This window comes from Netta rufina (genome assembly GCF_964035555.1).
Source record: "Netta rufina genome assembly, chromosome: 10".
Taxonomy (NCBI): domain Eukaryota; kingdom Metazoa; phylum Chordata; class Aves; order Anseriformes; family Anatidae; genus Netta; species Netta rufina.
Genome location: NC_140133.1, coordinates 9,297,778 through 9,320,808, shown reverse-complemented (window position 1 = coordinate 9,320,808; position 23,031 = coordinate 9,297,778). Strand labels below are relative to the sequence as shown.

Here is a 23,031-nt window from a genome sequence, read left to right as displayed (position 1 = left end):
CAACATACCTACGCAGCTTGTTAAAGGCATCTCTTCCACTGAAAGAAAAACCTGCTGGGCCTGATCCGTACTTCAGGAATATAGGAATTGCCCAGGGGAGGGAACAGTGTGTTCCCAGCTGAGGCACTGATGTAATAAGCTGTCATCGAGAAGGCCAAGCGTCCCATCTGCTCTATGGCAGTTTTGGTCATTATAGCTGAAACTCAGTGCAGGTGCAAGCTTGGATGCTGTCATTACCCTCAAGCAGCAGCTTTTCACCATGTATCAGCACCACAGCTAGTGCTTGGTCAAAATGAAAGCAGCACTGTTGCTTATAAGGTGTGTGGGGAGAAATCTCTCCCGTTCCACCCAAAATCTAGTTCTGAAATGCTGGAGTGTTGTTGCTTGTGAACCAAAAGTGTGAAGCATAGCTGTGTGTTTGGTCACCATCTCTTTTAATTGGCTCGCAGTGTTGCAACTGCCTTGTATATTAGATAGCTGTTGCTGGCTGTCCTCAGGTAGTTTAGCTGAATTAGTTTATGTGATCCTCTAATCCTCCTTCCAGCTGCACAGATCTGACCAATGAAGGACCACTGCAAGCCTGCTAAAGGTAGATGTGACATCATTTTTTTATTATTAAAATAGAAAATCAGTTATAACTTGGGTAGGAATTATCCTGTGGGCTTCATACAAACACTGTGACTCAAGCACAGCAGGCTGCCAGTTAGCTGGGTATGGCCACCCGGCCTGCGTGGAAGCAGGGAGTGTTGGTGGGACGCTGGACAAGTGAGAGATGTGTGTGCCTGAAGACTGTGCTGGTGCGTGCCTGTGTTTCTGAAATAATGTTCATGCAAATTTTGTAAATTCTGTATTCTTCTGTGCCTCCTTAGATTGTTTTTAAAATAAGCTTGTGTTGTGTGGCTGAAGTCTTTTAGACTTGTAAGCTGTAGACGTGTACAGCCCTATCTGTACAACTTTTTAAAGGGGGAATAAGGGCTCTTAGCTCTTCTCTTTCCTCTCACCATTGCGATATGTAGACAATGAAGATGCTTATTTAAAGGTGGGATCATTCATGCTAATTCCTACCTGCTACTTTCAGCTGGCAGAGCAGCCTGCTACTTGCAATAGGGAACGCTTGGATTTAGGCTTCTGCTAGCTTTTTACTGCCAGTTGTGTGCGTAGAGGTTGGATGCTGTTGGTTTCCTCAAAGTGCTGAGTAAATAACTGATACTGCAGGGAAAAAAACATACCTGATGACATTGTGGGAAGAGAATTGCTTTAGAGAAATGGAAGTGTTAGGTTAATCAAGAAATAACATTTGTTAGTGTTTAATATATACCAAAAAAAAAAAAAAAAGGATTTTTTTTTTTCTGTGTTTGGTTAAGGGGAAAAAAAATAAGGATTAGCAGATGAGACTTTTCTTCCTCATAACCCTTCTGCAGCCTTTAACTCTTCGTCGGGAGCTCAGCCCCCGGAGCTGGCACCCTTTAACACCATCCCGGCCCCCGGGAAGGGCGCAGCCGGGCGGTGTCGGGGTGCCGCCTGCCGGCCGCCCACGGAGCTCGGCCCCGGGCTGGGGCGAGAGAAGGGCTTCCCCGGGGAGAGGAGAGGCCGGGCCCACAGCTGACCTTTGTGGTGTCAAAAGGTCTGGGAGTTTTAGGGTTGTGTCCTCCTTGCAGGCATGCCGGTGATCCCGGTGGATCCCTACGTGCTGTCGGCTTGCGGTGTCTTGGAGAGCACGGCCAGCATCCCAGGGCTTGTTTAAACAAGGGCGATAAGAGGGGAACGAAAACGGAAAGCCTGTGTTTTACCATCTCTTTTATCTCGGAGGCGTTCCCATGTGTATTTCAGGAACTTCCCCGAAGAAGGCAGATCTCATTCTGCTGCGAGTGGGAACAGGATATTGTCACGGCGCTCCCAGCTCTGCTCAGACTCAGCTGAAACATTGCACATGCCTCATCTCCAGGGCTTGGCTCAGCGTGCTGACTTCTTTGTAAATACCCTCTTTCTGTACAGCGTGCCTTGTGACCTCTGGCTGGCAGCGTGTTCTTTAAGCATTTTACAAATATATTTTCCAGTAGCAGAATCTTCTGCTCTGCAGAAAGGTTTGTGAACTGGTTTTTCATGACCTGTATCTGTTGAGCTTGGCGTAGCGAGGGCGTGGACACCTGGAGGACTGGAAAGTCTTCTTTTCTCACTCCAAGCAGTGAGCTGGTGCTGCCAGAGAAATGGTGGAAAGACAGAAGCCATAGATGTTGGGTGGTTTATGGATGTCTTATAGGCTGTGAGGCTACAAAGTGACATCTTGAGCAGGGAAAAGAGACCCATGAAAGTAAGCTGCAGATATAGTGGAACTCTATTATATTGTTAAAATATGACCTCACTTATTTACAGATAGAAGGTAGGGTTTCTGTATGATCAGGCAGGAGCCTTGTTGCAGTCTCCTCTTTTCTCTTTCCTTGTCTCAGAGAAATAATTACCCCTGCTGTATGCATGAAGCCATAACACATTCCTGTCTTGTCAGCCAGTTGTTTGAAAACAATAAGTAAAGCTTGGTTAGTTGGCTCAAGCGTGCTCTATTTCTATGCAGCAGTTCCTTTCCAATGCTGCCTTTCTCTGTGGCATTTTCTCTCTTCAGAGAGGTGTTTTTGCAGGTAAGATTTCAGCTCAATGTGGCCCTGAGAGCAGAAGCTTTGCGTAAAACCCTTCTAAAGAGTAGAGGCTTATTTGTGGTTTCCCTGTAGCAAAGCCAAGTCTCCAACAGTTCACCTGCGGAAACCAACTTTGTTTCTCCAGCCTTTCTATTAGGACAGGGGTTGATGACGAGGTGATTGTGTAGAAGCTGATCTCCATCACTTATCTGGAGTCTACTTGAGCAATGTTTGTTTTGTCTTTGTCTAGGAATTCAATGTAGTGCCCTTGAAAATCATGTTCTGAAAGAAGACCTCAGGAGTGGCACAATATTTCTGTATTCACTTTGTCTTCTCAGTAAAGCAGCCCATGACCATAACCATGAGGTTGTAACAGCTGGACAAATCCTTATTTAAGTTTTGCACAGGTGCCACAGCCTTAAATCTGCCAGAGCAAGTTTGTGTGTGGTATGCCTAATGTTTGGGGCATGATTTAGAAATCTAGAAATTTGGTAACTCACCCTGCATGCCTTTGAGGAATGCTGTTCTTGTATTAACAGCATCAGGTCAGTGCTTTCAGGTGTGAGGTAGGTCTGAGTGGAGTTCGGTTCTTGTGTGCTGAGTGGATTTGCAGAAAGGAGAAACAAACTTCATTTGTAGAGGCCGGAGGGAGATGGCACCTTGCTGTTTTCTACTTAATGAATGCACGACAGGCCTGAGAAGTGCCTTTCCAAAGCTGGCATGAATCTCCTTTTTCTCTTAATACTTTGTTAAATTAATTGTGGACTTGCTGTATTTACTGGAGGAACTGGTAAGAAAGCTGGAGCATCCCTGTGGCATTGCCCTGATCAGAAGGTTGAGGCAGACACATCGGGGCTGATGCTGGACTTGATCCTTCAGCTGGCTGCAACGCGACGTCAACACACAGGCGATGGAGCAATGGATTTGACCTGGAACACAGATTAAGCTGCTCCTGCTCACGGGGCTTTTGGTATCTTTTGGAAGTAAATACATGCTTAACAGAAAAAAAGACGGAAGCCTTCAAATGTTCATAAAGTCCTTCCTCTCTCTGCTCCCTGTTTTCTGACCCTTATAACGTAAATCCTGTAACCCCTCTGCCCCCCTGCGTCAGCTATTGAGTCAAAACAAAATCAAGAAAGAACTGCTAACATAAAAACATAGTGCAGGCCCCAAGGGTTGAAAACTGTAATCAGCCTTGAAGAGAAGGAAATGAACTTTGTGAAGAGGGAAGGGCAGGTCAAGCACATGTGGGTTTGGAAGAACAGCATCAATTTTCCTGCAAGCATCTTACCCAGCGTCTCTGGGGACAGATTTTTTTTGTTGTTTAAAAAGCTACCTTTTGGCTTGCGGTTGAGTAGAAAAACTGAAAATGATCCTCAGATGCTCGGACTGACTAGTATTTAAATATGTGTATTCACACAGACATACTGAGTCATGTTTATACATGTGTATGTGCTAATGTCAAAGTGTCTGAGTACCCGATAGGTAACAAAAATGCATGTTGTGTTTGACCACTGTAAGCTAAGTGCCCTGAGAATCTGTGTGTAAAATACGAAGATGGAGGTGTGTGTAAGAGTGAAATATTCACCTCTGTAATGACTTTGCTTAGTCCGGGTGAGGCTAATCCAGCAAGTCCACCAATGAACATAGGTGTGGGGTTTCTCAGAACTGTAAAGCTGGTAATGTTGATGTGAGACAGGGCAGCTGCATGCTGCATTTAATCCACACCACTACTGCAGAACTGTACTCTTCCACTGCATGTTGTGAGTTTATTTTTGTGGCTAAACAAGACGTTAGGAACTTGCTGTTTCCTTACGATTTTCTGCACCAGTATTAATTTAGCCTTCCTTGTGACATAGAGTGTAACTGAACAAATGCATTAGTCAGTGCCTGATTTTCTAAACCAGGGTTTAGCTGACTGGCCGTGGGTTTCTGTGAAGCCCTAACACTCCTTTTGGAATTGCTGTGATACCATGGAAGTGGTGTTCTGGGGGTTGACTGTGCTGGCTGCCGAGAGCACACTCAGAGGACTGTCCCCTGTGGGAGGAACCCCACGGAACCCCACATCCACATCCTTCTGTCCCGGCTGCCCTGTGAGGGCCGCCTGGTCCCAACCGAGCCCGCTGGCAGACAGGTGGCGCCGCCGCCATGACGGGGCCTCGCTGCCCGCCCTCACGGCGGGGGCTCGAAGCTGTGAGGGGCGGGCCGGGCCGTGCCGGGCCGTGCCGGGGGGGCGGCGCCGCCGGGAGCCGGGAGGCGACCGAGGATGGCGGCGGCGGCGGCGTCGCCGTCGCGGGAGCTCACGCAGAACCCGCTGCAGAAGACGTGGGAGCCCTACGACAACGGGCTGCCGGCGGGGCACAGCGCCCAGCGCGGCGGTGAGCGGGGCGGGCACCGAGCCCCCGAGCCGGGGTGGTGGTGGTGGTGGTGGTGGGTGGGGGGCTGCTGGAAGGGGCATCGCGTGAGGCGTTTCTTGTGATCGCTGCGGTTCCGCGTTCGGTAGATGCTTCCAGAAGAAGGGCCTAAACATATTACTGTGCTGTTTCTTAAAGCCGGTGCTTTATCGGCCATCTGGCGCGGGAGTTAATGGCTCCTCGTATTGCGGGGCTCGGAGGGGTTGGGCTGTGGCGTTTGTTAGCAAGCTGCCTGGCAGCGTGTGGTGTGTTTTCATACTTCTTTAACTCTTATTTAGGTCTCGCAGAGGTTTCGTTCCCCCCTTCCAGGTTGCGGCGGCCCTGCAGACAAAAGGGGCTTTGTGGCGAGCTGTGCGCGGTTGTCACGCAGGACGCGCTGTGGGCTCCGCCGCCGTGGCAGGCGGCCACGGGCTTCTCCTTCGTTGCGTTGCTTTTCAGCCTGTGCTTAAAAAAGGACAAAAAATAAATAGCCTAAACCGTCTGGATTTCTGCTGGGTAAGCAGGCTGGTGTTTCGGTGTGAAACGTTGCTCCAGCATCTGCAGAATCGCAGGCACTAACAGGAGAATGCCGCAGTAAGGAAAGGTTCGGGAAGTGTGTGTGGTTGCTGTTGTAAGCAGGCAAAGGAGAACACCTCATTTTGGCTGTAACACGGCAGCTCTTCTCCAAACAAAACAGCATTTATTACGGCTTTGATGCAAACACTGTGCTTTACCAATACGTGAATAAAAATAAAAGAACCAAGTCCGAAATCGTGCATTGGTCACGTGCAGCCTGGTGACATATGGAGTCTTCCTGATGGAATTATGTAGTTTCTCTCGACTAAGAAATCAGATTTTTAAAATTTATTTCCCAAGTCTTTTTATTTTTGTAGACTTTCAGTAATCTTTGGATGCCCATGATCCATGATAACTGAGAAGCCTTTTAGCTAGAAAGCCGGGTTTGGAGATAGTTGTTGTTGTTTTTTTTTTTTAACCCTGCTTGTATTTGCTCTCGCAGTGTACCTCCAGTACGTCTCCAGCCATTTGTGCTAGCCACTAAGTTCAGGCAGCCTAGAGAGGGGCAGGACTTGCTCTTCTGTGATAAAAGCCATCTCCCTTGCATCAGCCTGCTGAGAACACGCTGTAGTTTTTCCTTTGTCCATGTCCTTTATCCCCCATGTCTACATAGGACGTGTCGCCTCGTGCTCCGATGAGCATCATGACCCACAGGCCCTGTGGCCGAGCTGTGGGACTCAGCAGTGCCCTGCTGGGGCGATGCCTTGGCAGTGCTGGGTTGACCAGTTCCAGCCCTCTGCTGTTGCCTGTACCTGGGTTAGGATTATTGCTCAGAAACGGTGAGCTCAAGTCTAGAGTAGTTTGCTGGTCCTCAGCTTCCTGGTGGGTGCAGTGAAGCTGGTTGCTCTGACATCTCCGTTTCTTGGCTAAGCAAGATGAACTCCTCAAGTGTCCTTCTGGTTGAGTTTTTAGATCATCGTACTGCTGATGACATTGACCTGCACCACCTGTTAGTCTTCATTGTTCTAGAAGGTGGCTGAGCAGAATTGTGCATACTTCCAGGGGAGGACACAGCAGATCTGTGTTCAAAGGGGCTTACCTACTCTTAAGTGTTTTTTCTGCGTTTTTCTAAAAGTTTAACAGCTGAAATTATCTGAGGAAGAAGAAACCTGGTTAGGTGTGTCTGGGTTGTAGCAGTTGCAGGTCTTTGAAGCGCTGGTTCTTTGAGTCTGTGCATCAGACAGTCAGATCATCAGTCATTGAGGAAGATCAAGGAGTTCTGACTGCACGTACCCTACCCAGCAGACTGCGCTTTTACAACTGCTAAGATGAGGAAAATAGAGATAATTATTCTAAAGGACCTACCAAAGTAAGACGTGGGCACTAGAGAGATGTTCATTTCTACTGATAGCTTCCACTCATCTTGTGGTCTGTTGTTAAAAGTTTTGTCTCTAAATGGGTTGCGCCGGAGCTACTCTTGGCATTGGCTGTTGGACTTCTACAAGCTCAATGAATGGGCTTCAAGCACAGGAATTAAACATAAATAGCAAAGTATGCTACAGCGAAAGCTGTTCTGAGAGACCAGCAGAGGATGTTTACAGAGTGGCAGATAAACGTTGAGCTTCCTATGGTTAAAGATTATTCCCCCCCCAGCTGCGGTTAACAGCTCTGTTTTCCCAGAGCTGGAATTTGGTCCTTCTAAAGAGTTTTATTTGCTGTTCCTACAGCAGCGTGGATGTACATCAGGTCCAAAAAGAAACGAGGAGTATCAAATTAAGGTCATCTTTGCTCTAGAGAACTCTGCCCTGTGAGCTGACACTGCTTTTACGTATCGGTAGTCCCAGCCCTAGGAACTGAAGATGGAGAAAGTGAATGAGGTCAGGATGTACAACAGGGCGATCACTGGTGGCGTCAAAGCTGTAGGAAGCAAATGTTAGCCCAGAGCAAGTGGGTGGCAGAGCTGCTGCGAGCAGATGGTGGCACAAGGCTGGCCGCCAGAGGACAAGTATGAATCCCTCGTGCCAAAGTGCTGTTCGAAACCAGTGGCTTGGAAAAAAGAGAGGGGAGAAATAGAAGAGGATGGACTTCTTCAGGTATAGGAGAGGGAGGAAGAGCACCAAATGGGGAACTTTTCACTGCAACATGCAAAGAAGGATGACAAACTGTTGGTATTGATCAACAGGAAAAGAAGAATAATTAGTTAAATTGGATAAATGATATGGGAAAACACGTGAGCCTGGTGTGGTTTGGAAGAGTGGTTGTGTTGGCATATAGTTAAAGGTATTTGTGTGTGAGCCTTTAAATCATACAGGAGCAGGCCTGGCATTGAAGGCCATTGCAACAGCAGGAATCCTTCAGTAAACTTCACATGGCTAACTAGAGCAGCCTAATACAAGAAAACTACCTCACTGTAAATATTAACAAATATGGGGAAAAAAAAGTCTCATTTTAGGTGAAAAGGGATAGTTGATAATATGGTAGGTAGTGGATGAACTTGAAAATAATCAACTCTGTTTTCACGTGATGATGCAAACTTGGAGGGCTATTGAAATTCTGCGCAGCTGATCTAGGACATACAGTGTCCCAGCTCAGATTCAAAACCTTCTTCAGTATCTTGCATTATTTCACAATAAGAGTCTTAAGAGGCAAGAAATTAGAATGTAGTTTATTTTTTCCTTGACTGTTCAGTGTATAACATTAGAAGGATAGGCGGTTGTAATTTTACACTGAGATGCAGCCTGCTGTGTTGTTCAGTGTATATTTTTATTTTTTTTAGCTGAGGTGATGACTTTGCTTAAATTTTCTTATTTGATTTTAATGTGCTTTGTCACTTGGCCATTTCCCTTCACTGATTGCTGTTGTGCGTTCTTCACAAGGTTCTTTACTGAGAGGCTGGTCGCGTGCTGGAACAGGCTCCCCAGGGACGTAGTCACGGCACCGAGCTTGTCACGGTTTAAGGAGCACTTGCACTGTGCCCTTAGTCATATGGTCTAAATTTTTGGGTAGACCTGTGTGGAGCCAGGAGTTGGACTAGATAATGATCCTTGTGGGTCCCTTCCAACTCGGGGTATTCCATGACTCTGTGATTCTGTGTGTGTGCTTGTTGTGTCCCCTCAGTCAAAAAATACATTTCCTTTGGATGCTGCTGTTTGTAAGCTTGCAACCTTATGTGCATGTATTGCAAACATATATTTTCAAGAAAAAAAAAAATGAATAAAGCAGTAGAGCATCTTCCTTATGTGACAGCATACAGCCCTCGAAGTTTTGTTTTGCTGTTCTGTGTATGTTCCTCTAGCAAAATTAATTAACGTTGATGGCACATCCCAGGTCGGCGCTGGCAGAAACCCTCAGGGTTTGTCTTCCTGAAGCGGTGTTAAAAAATGAATTGGGTTTCTTTAGAGTAGATTGTGCCTTGTTTCTGCAGCTTGCAATGATACGCTCCTTTTGCTTTTGTGCTGCAAGCTTTTTTTTGGTGAAGTGAATGATGGAGGGGTGCCATGTAAAGGGAAGTTGAGCATTGTGCCATTGGGAAAGATATTAAACCATAGAGGCTTCTTTATTTGGGGAGTTAGTTGTATGCTACTTGTGTGGTTGTGTTTTTTTTTGTTTTTATCAATTCACATCCTTGTGTCAAATTTGCTTATGTTCCTTTAAAGGAAAGGGTGAGTTTTGAGACATTGACATTTTAAATGTCATTTGAATAAATGTTCTTTCCCGCTTGCAGTAAGAAGCGTTTGCAACGTTATTGAGAAAGTTGCAATCAGATAACATGGAGGATACTTGAAATAACTTTGAGTGTTGGGTAGATCTTTAGAACTTACCGTTTTGCTTTAGACTTGACTATTTTACCGAGCTAATGAGCAAAATTCAACCTTTTGAGCTATACAAGATGATAAGGAAGGAAAGAAAAACCAGTGTTTGTTGTGCTGAGTCTTTGTTGTGCTGTGTTTATAATGCTACAGTGAGGCAGAGAAGGAATAAAAACACTGCTGGAAGGGGACAGTCGGGCAGCCTGGCACCTCGTCAGAACAGGAATGCCACTTGTTAGATTGGGACCAGCCAGTAAGTCCCTTGGGTTCTGCCCTGGGGTCACACACTGAGCAGCTGTGCAGAGAGATCAGAGCAGCAGATGGGACTTGTGTGCTAATCTGTCCGCACAGGCCTCGGATACAGGCAATTTTGTTGGGTTTTGTACATTCTGTGAGGAAATCTGTGTGAAAATGTACATGAAGTGCCAGGCTTGGGCAATAAGTGGGAGAAAGCATCATGAGATGGGTATATTTGTGTGGCCTGCTACAAGAAAAGGAAAAGAGTTGAGGTAGGCTGGGTATAATGTCAGCTGGTAAATTCTGCTCGGCCCAGTTGGGAAGCCAGTGTGGCTTACACAGGTTCGTTGGAGAGCAAGTGGACCTGAGGCACTGTGTGCAGACTTTCTGTGCAGGTCCTGATTTTTTGTCATTGTCCCAACAGTTATTTCACTGCAGTATTACTCTGGATGATTGTTTAAAACTCAAGCTGGGTATCTCAGATGAAGGACCTTTCACATTGGCTTCAAAGGTTGATGACTTCCCTTAAAACTTCTAGGGGCTCTGGTTTTCTCTCACCTTATTTATTTATTTATTTATTTATTTATTTATTTATTTATTTATTTATTTATTTATTTTGTGCCTGCAAAACCAGAAGCAAAGCTGTTAAGCTCAGTAAGCACTGTCCTCTTTGCACCTCCTAGACTTTGTTTCCCCAGAGCCTGCCTTCCTCCTGGAGTCAGAGTTCCCAGGCACGAATGCGGGACAAAGAGGAAGACGGACAAGAAAATGTAATCCTTCTTCATAGACTTGGGCACAGCAAAGTTAACTTTGAGGGCTTTTATCAGTGTTCTTCTGGAGACCTGCATGTGTGTGGATGGATCTGCTTTGGTTTGCATTCAGTCCCTTGTCACAGTCATTGCATGGAGAGTAGCCTCTCTTTCACGGGTTTGAGGTTAAGTACACCTTTTGCCTGCTCTCCTGTGAGAAGTGGTGTCGTGTCCTTTTCTTCCCATGTGTGTTTTAAGAAAGTGCATCTGTCTTAGCTAATTTGTTCGTTCTCTTCTGACGGACTTGCTGTGCAGGATTTATATGTGTAACTTAGTGGGATGGGACTTTGGGTGAGTCCAGGCTTTGGGAATCTCAGGCAATCGCAGTGCAGCAGAGCTCAGTTACACATTACGGTGAGACACTGAGGTTTAGTCTCTTGGAGGGAATGGGCTCCTCAATGGAGAGACTGAGGAAACTGGTGCACATCTGATTGTGGTATGCAAGTTAATGCCCTTTGAAATACAGAATGTGGACGATCTGTGAGCCACTTTAATATCTTCTTTCTTTTTAGGCAGTTCCTTGTAGCGGTGATAGATTCATGCAAGGTATCCATAGTTTTGTACCATTAAAACATGCAAAACCCTTGTCATTTGAAAGGAATGCCTCAAGGTGTTCAGATTATAGACACAAATTCCTCCAACTTTGTACAATGATTTTTTTTTTAAATTAAAAACTCTCTCTTTGATTTAAGAGTGATTATGTATATCTGTACATCCAATTATTGTGCTTCATAGCCTAGCATACTCATGCTTTATGTATTCTACTAACCAACCAAGAGCAGTTAAATTGTGCTGTTTCAAGAGAGGTTTTCTGTTAACAATATTTGAAGGAGAAATCATAAATACTGAGCACCTTGTCACACCATAATGTACTAAGCTGCATATGTCATCCTTGCTTTTCTCCAAACCAAGAAAAGGTTGAACAGTGTTGAGGTGGTGTCCTAGGGATTTGAAAGTTATCTTAGAAATTGTGTACACCTTGCAGTTTCCTTTCAATGCAAGCACTGAACTGAGGTGCATAGGGGCGTATGAAGTCCCTAAGAAGGTCACATCTGTCCTATTTGCTGTTGTTTTTGTATGTCTTAAACCATAGCTGAAAAAACAGTTGTTTCTTGTCTTCTACCCACATACAACTTGTGTGTCCGGCATTGTACTGCCACTGGTTTTCCTTTCTGAAATTCCACACAGCCTACGAATCCCAGTTAGGTCCACTGTCCTGCTTAAGAAACCCCTGAAACAGGGCGACACTGTGCATGAGCTGCTTGAACAGTCACTTCCTCTGAGAGCACACGGATTGTAATTTGCTGCTGCAGTATAAGCTTTTGCTTTGTGGGAATGTTACTGCTAAATAACTGTCTTCTTGGTTTTCTGTTTCAGTATGCATGACCAACTGCCCTACTCTGATTGTCATGGTGGGTCTGCCAGCAAGAGGAAAAACCTACATCTCGAAGAAGCTGACACGATATTTAAATTGGATTGGAGTGCCTACAAAAGGTGATGGACTGACTTTTGTTTGCATCAGAAGAGCAGGGGTGAGGCTAGGAGTTTTATAACCCTAATTCCCAGTAATTTTGTTGCCCAGTTTGACTACTTAGAATCTGTCTGCTTTGATTTATTTATTTATTTATTTTTAATTTTTTATTTTATTTTTATAATTTAAAGTAATACACATTCTGTGCTCTGTTTAGATGTTTATTGATCAAGTTCTAGTGGCTGTTCGTTTAACTCCATATTCTGACAGACGCCTAAATCAACAGTGTCCTTTTCCCTTAACACTTTGGTTCTTCATTTGCTCCCCCCCTTCTCTGTATGGGGCTGAAAAGGAAGCTTGTTTACAAGCTGATGAGCAGTCAGCACTTCTGGGTTAAAGTTCTGGCTTCTCCATCTTCTTTTCTCTGTGAACTTTGTGCAATGTGTAATTCTCAGTTAAACAATGTGTTGTTACGCAGTATTTGTGGAATAGGTTACAGCTGTGTCTTTGAACATAAAGAGTGCAAGGAACTGAACCAGTCTCATTCTCTTAAGGACTTTATGTGTGTTTTGAGTGGGAAGCAGTGGCTTAGGCTGGTTACACCGTGGCTATGTGCTCGTGTTGAGCATTCTACTATGTGAACTTTGAAAAGCAGAAATGTAGTACCAGGCAACAAATAAAATATTGTCCACATCTGACTCAGTGGCTGGTTGAACATATCCTGAATAAAGTAAAATAGGTAGCAGTGGACTGTTTCAGTTATAGGAAGCAGCACATCAGAAAATATCTGTGCCTGTGCTGCTTAACAAATTGTTACGACACCGATGCCTTTCTTTACAAAAATACAGAACATGAAGTTAGTACATGGGCTTCCATCCTAGGTTGCTGGTTATGGTTTGCCTTTGTTAGAAAGTGTGACGGGGTTTTCTTAGAAAACCACAGTCTGATAATTGTGGTCATCAGTGATGCAATGTTACTGAAGCCGAGATCAATTTAAAATAGCTCACTGATGGACCGGATCGCACACGGCATCATGCTTCCTGTTTGGGACTGAATCGAAGAGTGATATGTGATAGCTATCGCGTTTTACTAACATCTGTTATCCTCTGGTTCTTAATGCATTAAAATTAGTGTGTACTTAATACAGTTTTTATCCTCAGACAGATGGTTAAAATTATTAGTTCATGTAAACCAGAGAAAAGACAAATGCCGTCTTTTCATGTAACATGCATTAAGCAAGCTGCAGAGTTCAAGAACAAACCCTGCAGGTAAATAGCCCAGGGTTGATGTTATTTAAATTTTTTAAGCCATCAGTTCTGTTTTGTCTTTTGTTCCTTCCAAAATCCTTTGTCATTAAGAATTTTAAATGCTTAAAAACACAAAGGACTTCTGTCTGGGCTTTTTGAAGGAAATGAGGTCAATTAGATGCCTGAATAGAATTGTATTTCAGTGTGGATTTTAGATACTGAACCTTTGGAAGCTTTTTGAATAGTTTTAGCTGTGTGGTAGTTGTGATAGCAGTTAGCATTGTAAAACTCCACAGAGGTAGGTGCTAATAATGACGAAAGATTATGTCACCAGATAGCACTTTTTCCTTTGTTGTGCATGACACTGCTCTTGCAGTAGCTATTATTTGATATAAAAATATTCATTTTTGTTTATTTAAAGGGCCATGGTTTGGCAACATGGGCCATCTGAACTTCTTGCATTTTCTTCTTTCTTTCTTTTTTTTTTTTTTTTTTTTTTTTATTCTTACAAGGAATCACCTTTTCCTGTAGCCAGTATGGCCAGTGCTCATTAAGCCTGTCACAGAATAACCTGGTTTTGGTTTATACTATAATCCACCTCATACATCAACATTGTAGAATTCAAACAAAACTCAAATTTGAGGGGACAAATAATGATTATTCTTTATCCTCTCCTTGCCTTCATCCAAACAGCAGTCTATATGCTTCTGTCAGGAAAATTTAAGATTGAGCTTTTTAATCCTGTGTCTTTTTTTTTTTTTTTTAAATTAATTTCATTTCAGTAATGATGTCTGTTATTTCTTTCCCTAGAAATGAAGTTGGGCAAGTAGTGATACCTTGGCAGCTTCTCAGAGTACTTGTCTGATCTAACATTAAACAAAAATGCTTTGCAGTTCAGCAGAGAAAACCTATAGGTCAGAAAACAAGTTAAACATTAATTGCATTTCAGAGACCTACTTTAAGAGCTGTTGAGTGAAGTTAATTAGGGTACAATGTCATTGCCTGCTGTGCTGCAAAACAGAGCTGCCTTGCCCTAATCCCCTCTCTGATACAGGGTGACACGTAGACACACGTAGACCTTTGCCCAGATAAGGAATAGCTTTTCTTTGACCACCGCTAACAGATGATAGTAAGATTGTGTTCAGTACTTATAGTGACATTTCCCCCAATTTAAGCATTTAAAATATTTTTGGTTGTTGTTTTGTTTTAGTAAAAGGAACAGGGGTTGTGAAATGGTATATACTGATCCTTAAGGAGTAGAACTATTTTAAGGAGCAAGGTCCTTAAGAAATCGTTTCCACAACTTGAGTGTCTTTTATCAAAAGCAAGGTGGGCTAGTCCTGTATAGAGCCCTTCCTTGCTTAAATAAGAGCCGAAAGCTTTGGGAAGTGCTGTCGGAATATTGCACATATGTGCAGAAGGGAAAAGCTAGATTATTTGTAGACTACTGAAATAGACTTCCAGCCACCCTCACAAAACAGGAAAAGAGATTTTTATTGTTGTTCAGGCGAACTGGCAGAGAGAGGCATAGCCATATGGTCAAGTGACTCCACTGAAGCTGCCTACAGCTCAAATATGCTTTTGCCATTTCTATGGTCTTCATATTTAAAAGGAGAAAAAAAAAAAGCACACTGAATTATTTTATCTTCTCAGGTAGTTTGGTTTCAAAGCTGTCATAACATTTATCCTTTTTATATGAATACTGTTAGTTCCCACTAACACTGTTTTCTTCTTGGCAGAATTTAATGTCGGTCAGTATCGTCGAGATTTGGTGAAGAAATATAAATCTTTTGAATTCTTCCTGCCTGACAATGAAGAAGGCTTGAAAATCAGGAAGTAAGTTTTGAATGTGTTTGGCTATACAATGCGAATTGTATCATAATGGTACTCTGTAATTTGCTCTTGAATACGGCTTTGAGTTTCATTTTTGTATGCTTCAGAAGACCCTTAAGAGACTGCAATATGAAATGACAAGGAAAAGAAATCTAGAAGGGATGGAAAAGTGATTTGTTTAGACTCCTTAAAACCTAGGATATTTTTTTCCTAACTGCTTCAGTTGAAGCATCAAAATGTGGAGAAGGTAAATACTCAAACTTGATTCCTTTTGGCCTTTTGGTAAGCTGTTGTTGATATGGATATTCCAGGAAATTTTCTCACAAAACAAAGGAGAATTTTTTTATTTTATTTTTTATTTTTTATTTTTTTTACCTTTTTGTCAGGTACCAGTTACTAGGCGTGACCATTTCACTACCTAATTCCTATAATGCCGTTTCAGAATGGTTGTGTGGATCATAAAGAAAAAGAAAAATCACAGAGCTCCTTTTCTTTCAGGATTGCGTACTGGGATTTTTCACCTGCAGTACTTTGAATGTATTTGTCATTATCCACTCAAATGAGCAGGAGTGACGCACTAGCACTCTCTCCCTGAGATTGTCTTTTTGCCCTCCACACAGGTACTCCATGCACTTAGCCCATTGCAGTGCCTGAGCAGCTGCAATACTTTGCTAATATTGTACAAAGGAAGGAGAGCTTGGGGTAAGCATTTGTGCCCACAAGCACTTGAGGCTCCCCTCTTTCCTGGAAAGAATCTGCTCTTCAGTATAGAGAAAGTACCTTTGGAAGAAAGGATAGATGAAGAAAAGATCAGAGCTAGGGGGAGCTGCCTTTCTTATGGAAGATTCAATAGGATGATCTTTTGATTTTCTTCATTGTACATTTTTGTATGCTCAGGAGAAGAGTTAGTACACCATGAAGTGATAAGGAAAAGAGTTTCTAGAGGAATGTAAATGTCATTTGTTTAGGCTGGTTAAAATACAGTGTATTTTGTTTTTAGTTGTTTCAGGTCAAGCATCAAAAATACCTGGACTTTCCTGCTGTCTGGACTTTGTTTTGTGGCTCCCCTTCTGCTTGTCCTCTTTCTCTTCTCCCTTCCTTTCCACTTCAGCAGCAATTAAGGACTGCTATAACCTGCATAAAAGCTTCTGAACCTTTGTAGATGAGTGGTGCATTAGCCTTGCTAGCATCTGCCTTTTGCTTTTTGCTTAGTGGTAGAAAGAAACCTTTATGTGCCTCCATGTCACCTATTAGACTAAATGGTGGGGAATAGCCCATGAAATGGGCTGTGTGAGCTAATCTGCCTAGTTAGCAATGAGTTTATATTTATTTAGTGAAGATTTGACTGATGAATCTCAGTTCCTGACATCTGTTAGCCACACTAATGTGGAAATACTGTCAGGATTGAAACGTTTTCTTTTTAAAATAAAGTTCTGCATTCAGAACATACATAAAGAGAGAGTGGTGCATTTCAGTCTGGAAGTTAGAACAGAGTAGTAATGCACAGAAAGGCTGTTGAAATGGGCAGATTCTTCTGTTGGCCCTTCAAACAGATTGTCGTTCTTTGAAATAAATGGGGCTTTGCTCTATTAATGAGCAAATCATACACAATATTAATTTTGCCCACAGTATTACTTATGTGTTACAAATCATAATGGACTTTGGAGATAACACCAATGCTGGGCAAATAGGAAAGTTGATAATGAGTTTATCCCTGTCCAGATTTAACACAAGTATGAAGTGTTGGGGTTGGATTTTCTTGGTGTTTGTTTCTTCAGCAGTCTCCAGTACAAATTACATTGGGTTGGTGATTACAATGGGGTATTATTTTCATGTCTCTCTCTCTCTAATACTTGACACTAACTTTGTTTTGCTCTCTGTTTCAGCAGATTTTTTGCCATAAGCAATTTTTACGCAATAGTTAACAAGAGAAGCAAATTACTGAAAAATGCTTGTAAGGTCTATTGTGGCCTCAAGTTGAAATGAATGTTGAAACAAGATGAAAGGCTGAAGTTAATTTTTTTTTCTTTTCTCTTTGAGAATCAAACTAGGAAGCAACTATCTGTGAATAGCTGTTGGCTATTCTGTGTTGATGTCTAGCTGTATTGGTTGCCCAGAGGAGCATGGGACTGCTCTTTTAGGCAGATAGCCATCACCATATTTCCTTACTAGGGCTTTGTTCACCTTTGTCGGTTTTCTCCTGTTTCACAGAGGGACTGATTGGCAATATGTGTTTTTGAGGGAGTTGATGTAATATTTCCAGGGCACTTTGATCTCAAGGCATGAGTGATAAGATGACTTCTACTAGCATTTGAATTGTCTTTTTTTTTCATTCTTAAGACAGTGTGCCTTAGCAGCGCTGAATGACGTCCGACAGTACCTCAGTGAAGAAAACGGGCACGTGGCTGTAAGTTTCTTGATGAAGACAAATTCTTGAGATCTTTCTCTACAAAACAGTGTCTCTCGGCTGGGTAATATGCAATCTGAGTTATTCCAGTATTTCTTCAGTATATCAGATTTTCTTCTTCTCTTGTAAATTAGATCAGCCTTGTTGCTGCAGTGAAAGAAGCACTGAAGTTTAGGGTGAGGATTATACTGGGCAATCACCTTTGATTTGAGGTGTTAACTGGGGATAGGATGACACTAATAAAATTGTCTACCTTCTCTACTCTATGTAATGTTCTGTTAAACACATCTGTACATCTGTTTTTTTGTGTTTGTTGTTTGTTTGTTTGTTTGTTTGTTTGTTTTCTTGCACTTGTGTTTTTATTTGATAGTTTAGTGTTTCGAGTGAATGGTAATGACTTATTGAACAAAAAGCATCCTCAGTATTGCTAGGCAGTTTTGTTATTGACACTGAAGAAATCTCTGAAGAGAGCAAAAAAGACTCAGTTTAAATTATGGTATATCTGAGTATTTAACAGGATGCAAAATATAAGAATTTCAACAAACTACACTGTTGTGTATGTTGTACGTTCACCTGAAATATATAACATTGCTTTTTTAAAGACTGTACTGACACAACTCTGGTGTTTTTATGAACTAACAGGGAAAACCATTAGCTACAATTACAAGTTCTGTTGTGCGTATGAGGTAAACTTTATACTGTGGTAAAATGCTGGTATGTTCAGTGCTAAACATACTTTCTCAGAAAAGCCTCTGCATTTTTCCTTATAATTCACAGACAGGATTTGCTAGTCTTGCAGGTCTTCTGCATAGTTTTACACTTGTATTTTCAGTATCATTGATTTCACCATCTTTTTTATGTATTCTTTGGCTTGTTTTCAAGCCATTAAGCTGTTGAACTGAGGCACAGCATTAATCTCTGACAAGGGACTGTGAAAATTCAAAGATTTCTTTCTGTGTATCACCAAGAGAAGCTGCTATAGAAATGTAATGTAGCCTCCATCTGTGATCATCTGTGGTCAGACTGAGATACGTAAGAAGAGCATGGCCTTGAGTCAGATAAAATAAATTTATTTTCATAATTATGTCTTTTTTTTTCTGGGAATAGCAGTGTCTTGACTTAATAAAAGGTAGCAGAATGAAGGGAAGGGAATTATTTTTGTTGCATTCCTTCACATTGAGGGATTTTGAACTCTTGTTTTTGTTGTCACTGACCGTTTTTCACAGGCTATGATGCTTTTCTAATTCTTCCCTTGCTCTTTCTCTGTAATTATTTTTAGGTCTTTGATGCTACAAATACAACTCGAGAACGTAGAGAAACTATTTACAAATTTGGAGAAGAAAATGGGTATAAGGTGAGTCAAAAAGCAGAAATGTTCTTAGTTAATGTCTGGACAAGCATGGCGGTGGTAGTTTTGCCCCATCGCCCTGTCTGTAGTCTGAGTTTAGACGTGCACTAGCATTAGGCACGTCACTGCTAGATGTACAGTCAGTGTGGTGTTTTGTGTCCTCAAGCATTGCTTGTGATGAAAAGTTGCCCCATGTTCATTTTTCTTGTCTTTTAATGTGTACTCTTCGGAGCTAATCTCTTTTATGCTAGGGCTTCACTTGCATTGTTCTGGAGGTGTAATTATTAGCACACTGTTAGCAAGAGCTATTAAAGCTGTGGTTCTTAGTGTTGGCCAGGTTTTTCCTGCAGAAACATGTAGGGAAATCTGCGTTAATTCCATGCAAACCAAAGACTTCCTGTGTCTTTCTGCCTTCCGTCCAGGATTGTTCTGCATTTAGCTGTTTACAGCAAATGGAAGATTATTAGTAACCTTGCATCTCCATAAACCTTTGAGACAGCCAAGCAGAAACCTCTTGAGTGAGACTACTCCATTAATTGAAAGGTTCCCACTTTATTATTTCAGAAGTGTCAGTTACCGTTTGTATGGCTGAACTTACATCCTCTCCATTTATTTCTCCGTCTTCAATCCTAAATTATTCTCACTCCAAAATGCTTCCACTTACAAGCATTGATGGGGCAAAGGGTGTAAAGCATGACGCTTCAGGGAACTGTAAGCCATCCATTTCTGCTGAGAGGGCCTGGAGAAGCAGACCTTCTGAGTCAATGGAGGAAAGTCCAAAGCAAGCGCTATTAGAAAAGAGCATAGAAGTGGTCAGCCTGCTGCTTGTCCATGTTGGTCTCCATCCAATTCATCTTCTTTTCTTCCTTCTTTCTGTACATGTGACTTCCTGTTCGGGCTGAAGACTTTTTTTGTGGAGTCAGTTTGTGTAGATCCAGAGGTCATTGCTGCAAACATTGTGGTGAGTACAGGAAAGTTTGCTTTAACTGCTCTAAGTCAAAAGGTTTAAAGTACCTCAGTATGTATACAAGTACAATCGTAAGAACTTCCAGTAGCAAAAACTGTTAGCTCCCCTTAGTGCGATACTTTTCATTTATTTTCCTATCTGTATTTATCCCAGAAGTTAAATTCCGTGAATAACAAATCTTCTTGCTCTACATATGTTCTAATTAACAAAATAAATAAGTTTTTGTGTTGTGTTCTGCCCCTGCCCTCATTTACTTAAACTTCTATTAAAAAGGGAAATAAACTTATGTACTACTCTCCTGTTTTTGTTTTAAACAGCAAGTGAAGCTGGGTAGTCCAGACTACGTTGATTGTAGTAACGATGAAGCAACTGAAGATTTCATGAAAAGGATAGAATGCTACAAGAACTCATATGAGACGTTAGATGAAACTCTTGACAAGTAAGAGATTCAGTATTACTGTGATCACAACTGGGTTATAATAAGACATTTCATTAGAGGTTGGAGGACCCCATATTAGGGATGGGGGCTTTCTAGTCATGGTTTTCGTGTCCTGACATCTTTTTCCACTGGTAAATGAGAGACAGTTGACTCTGGAGGTGTAGCCTGAAAGCTTGTTTGCTTGAGGGAAAATTGGCTTACGAGTTTATTCTGGGACAATGTTCTTCCTGATTTTCCCACTTGGAGAATGCTGTGATTTTTCTGGGATAAAACCACCATTTCTAAATGATTCCAGATGAGATGTACTGGTCAGTTGTTGCTTTTTAAAAAAAAAAAAAAATTATTTTTAATGTGTAGCAGGGGCCTGGGTGATTTGTAAGCATAACTTAATTTGTTGACACGGCTTGGATGAATTTGGAACACATTGTTCTTAAATGTGATTCCTAAATGTATTCATTTACCCTTGTAAATAATGCTGTACATGCAGGGTTGTGAGAAAGTTTCATATCTAGATTATCTGCCCTCCTGCCAAAGCATTCAATTGTTTTTCATTAACTTTCAACGTTATAAAGTAAGTTAGGGTCAAATCATGTGAGGATGAACCCTGTTTCTGTTGGTACAGTCCAGGATTTCATTTTGAGCTGCAGTCATACAAGGGGCTCCTGGTTTGTTTAAGGACCAGTGCTATAGGAAGGCTGAGCTACATTTTAATGTAATTGACTGTGAGCAATGTGAAGCTGGTTCATTTAGACCAGTTCATGCATGAAATGTCTGTGATGGACCTAACTGTTATGCCTGTGTGAAACAGTAATGATTAACTCCAAAGAATACAGTCAAAGATGAGATGATGATGCTTGTTTCTCACACCTCCATTTGGTTTTATTACAAATATTCTTGTGTTATTATAGTGTAATGTCTCATGCATCTCCAGAAAACAGTGGTGGTTATTTTCAGCTTATTTGACTTTTGTCCTCCTTTAAATTAGATGCTACTCTGAAATTGTAGCTTAGATGAGGAAGGATAAGGAAAGAAAATTGAAATTATAACCTCTCTGATGCTGAGAGAAAGTAGTGGGGTAAATTGCAGTACTGTTAATAAATGGTTGTTAGAGTGGTTGAGAAAATGTCCTGCTTCAGGCTAGCGCCTAGTCCTTCTGATGCTTCAGGTTTTCTGGAAGGGTTCCCAGAGACCATGACTTTGTGAACTTGGGTGCAATCAGGCAAATAGTTGCTGTGGGAAAAAGCGTTTGTAACCTGGAGAAAAATATTGAGTATCATAAAACAGCTGGAAATCTTTTTGAAGCTGCTGCTGTTGAGTGCCTACACTGAATTTGCCTGTCAGTAGAGGGATGATTTCCCAAGAACAGGATCTAGATTTGAGACACAGACTGCAAGTGAGGGGAACAAAAAAGGAATTTTGTGAGGAGCTCACACGTGGAAGAGGAATAGAATTAATCTTGTACTTCCAGGGTACTGCGATGTTCCTGTCACCATTTGAGGATTATCCCTTAGGACTACTACATATTCCATGGGTAATGGAGGGTTTGTTTATTGCTTTGGCTTGTTTTCTCTGTGTTTTATAGTGAGAGAGGGCGTGGGAAGATTGTGATATTTGCTAATAGGAACTATATGGAATCTTCATTTTTCATTGTTGTTTGCTTATGAAAGGGATCTTTCTTATATTAAAATTATGGATGTTGGAAGGAGTTACCTTGTGAACAGAGTGATGGATCACATCCAGAGCAGGATTGTCTACTACCTCATGAATATCCATGTGACTCCTCGGTCAATCTACCTCTGTCGACATGGAGAAAGTGAACTCAATCTGAAAGGGAGAATAGGAGGAGATCCTGGACTGTCTGTCAGGGGTAAAGAAGTAAGTACCTCCAGAAAAAGCATGCCTCTGGGTTTAGATTGTATCTCTGCATGTGTGTACAGCCTGTGCTGTGTAATTACAACTTTCTGCCTCTACACCCTTTTCCTCTTAACAGGTTAAAGATTTTATTAGCTGTGTACATGGATGGACACGCTTTTTGCTGTGATTTGGTATCAGCTCTTTTGTTTGTCATTGATTTAAATTCCTTTTTATCCTAGATCACAAAGAAGTTGTCAAGGAGGCTATGACTTGAATTATATTTTTGTAAATTCCTAACTTGTTTGATAATAGGGAAAATTCACAATTTAAAGGTGAAGGGAAAATTCCTGGAGATAAAGATAAGAATGGCAGAACACTTGTGTCTTCCTTGTACTCCTTTCCTTCCCTCCCCTGTTCCTCTTGGCTTAACAGAACATGTATTTTTTTTTTTTTATTTATTTATTTTTTAGGAAAAACTTGACAGATCGTGTAGAAAAGTTATAATGAGCTTACAGAGGCTAGAGCCTGCAGATTCCAAACTGAACGTAGTGTCCTGTTTCTGAGCCCTCATCCAGTGTCTCATGGTTTTTATTTCAGTTTGCCAAGAGCTTGGCACAGTTTATTAATGAGCAAAATATCAAGGATCTGAAAGTTTGGACCAGTCAGATGAAAAGGACAATTCAGACTGCTGAAGCTTTGGGAGTGCCTTATGAACAGTGGAAGGTTTTGAATGAGATAGATGCAGTAAGTCCATCTTTTGTAAACGTCTAAAATGTTTCTTTCTGTGCTAGGGGTGAAGGAAATGTGTCACTTTATAATAGCATGCCTTTTATGGGATAGAAATTCATTTAAGCAGTGTTTCCAAGACGCTAGAAAAACTAATTCCTGTTTAAATATTTTATAAACATGTAATAATTAATTTAATTTTGGTTTGCCTTTCCTGGTAAAACATTCCCTAGTAGAATAAACAGTGCTAAGAAATTTTTGGTAGGGGGGGGGATTGGAAAGAAAGACAAAACAAACAAACAAAACCAAACTGGTGGTTGGCACTTTCCAACTGCATCTGTAAGA

At 41.8% G+C, this 23,031-nt stretch overlaps 1 protein-coding gene across 8 annotated transcripts in view; it reads left to right on the top strand.

The window, feature by feature from the left end:
- The window catches only part of LOC311212999 (6-phosphofructo-2-kinase/fructose-2,6-bisphosphatase 4-like), a 48,225-nt gene that overhangs the window by 8,586 nt on the left and 16,608 nt on the right, over positions 1 to 23,031 (top strand). For 4 of the 8 annotated variants that reach the window (XR_014618729.1, XR_014618730.1, XM_084292747.1 and 1 more), the window contains exons 1-9: positions 4,882 to 5,008; positions 11,772 to 11,888; positions 14,852 to 14,948; positions 17,286 to 17,352; positions 18,632 to 18,706; positions 19,605 to 19,661; positions 19,985 to 20,106; positions 21,774 to 21,981; positions 22,558 to 22,704. Coding sequence is in view for 2 of the 8 variants with exons in the window: in XM_084292747.1 (XP_084148873.1) it covers positions 4,897 to 5,008; positions 11,772 to 11,888; positions 14,852 to 14,948; positions 17,286 to 17,352; positions 18,632 to 18,706; positions 19,605 to 19,661; positions 19,985 to 20,106; positions 21,774 to 21,981; positions 22,558 to 22,704 (1,002 nt within the window). In the remaining 6 variants the exon portion in view is untranslated. Of the gene's footprint in view, positions 1 to 436; positions 590 to 4,881; positions 5,009 to 10,307; positions 10,356 to 10,906; positions 10,941 to 11,771; positions 11,889 to 14,851; positions 14,949 to 17,285; positions 17,353 to 18,631; positions 18,707 to 19,604; positions 19,662 to 19,984; positions 20,107 to 21,773; positions 21,982 to 22,557; positions 22,705 to 23,031 lie in introns of those variants that run through there. The other 4 variants (XR_014618731.1, XR_014618728.1, XR_014618732.1 and 1 more) reach the window with 4 other exon arrangements.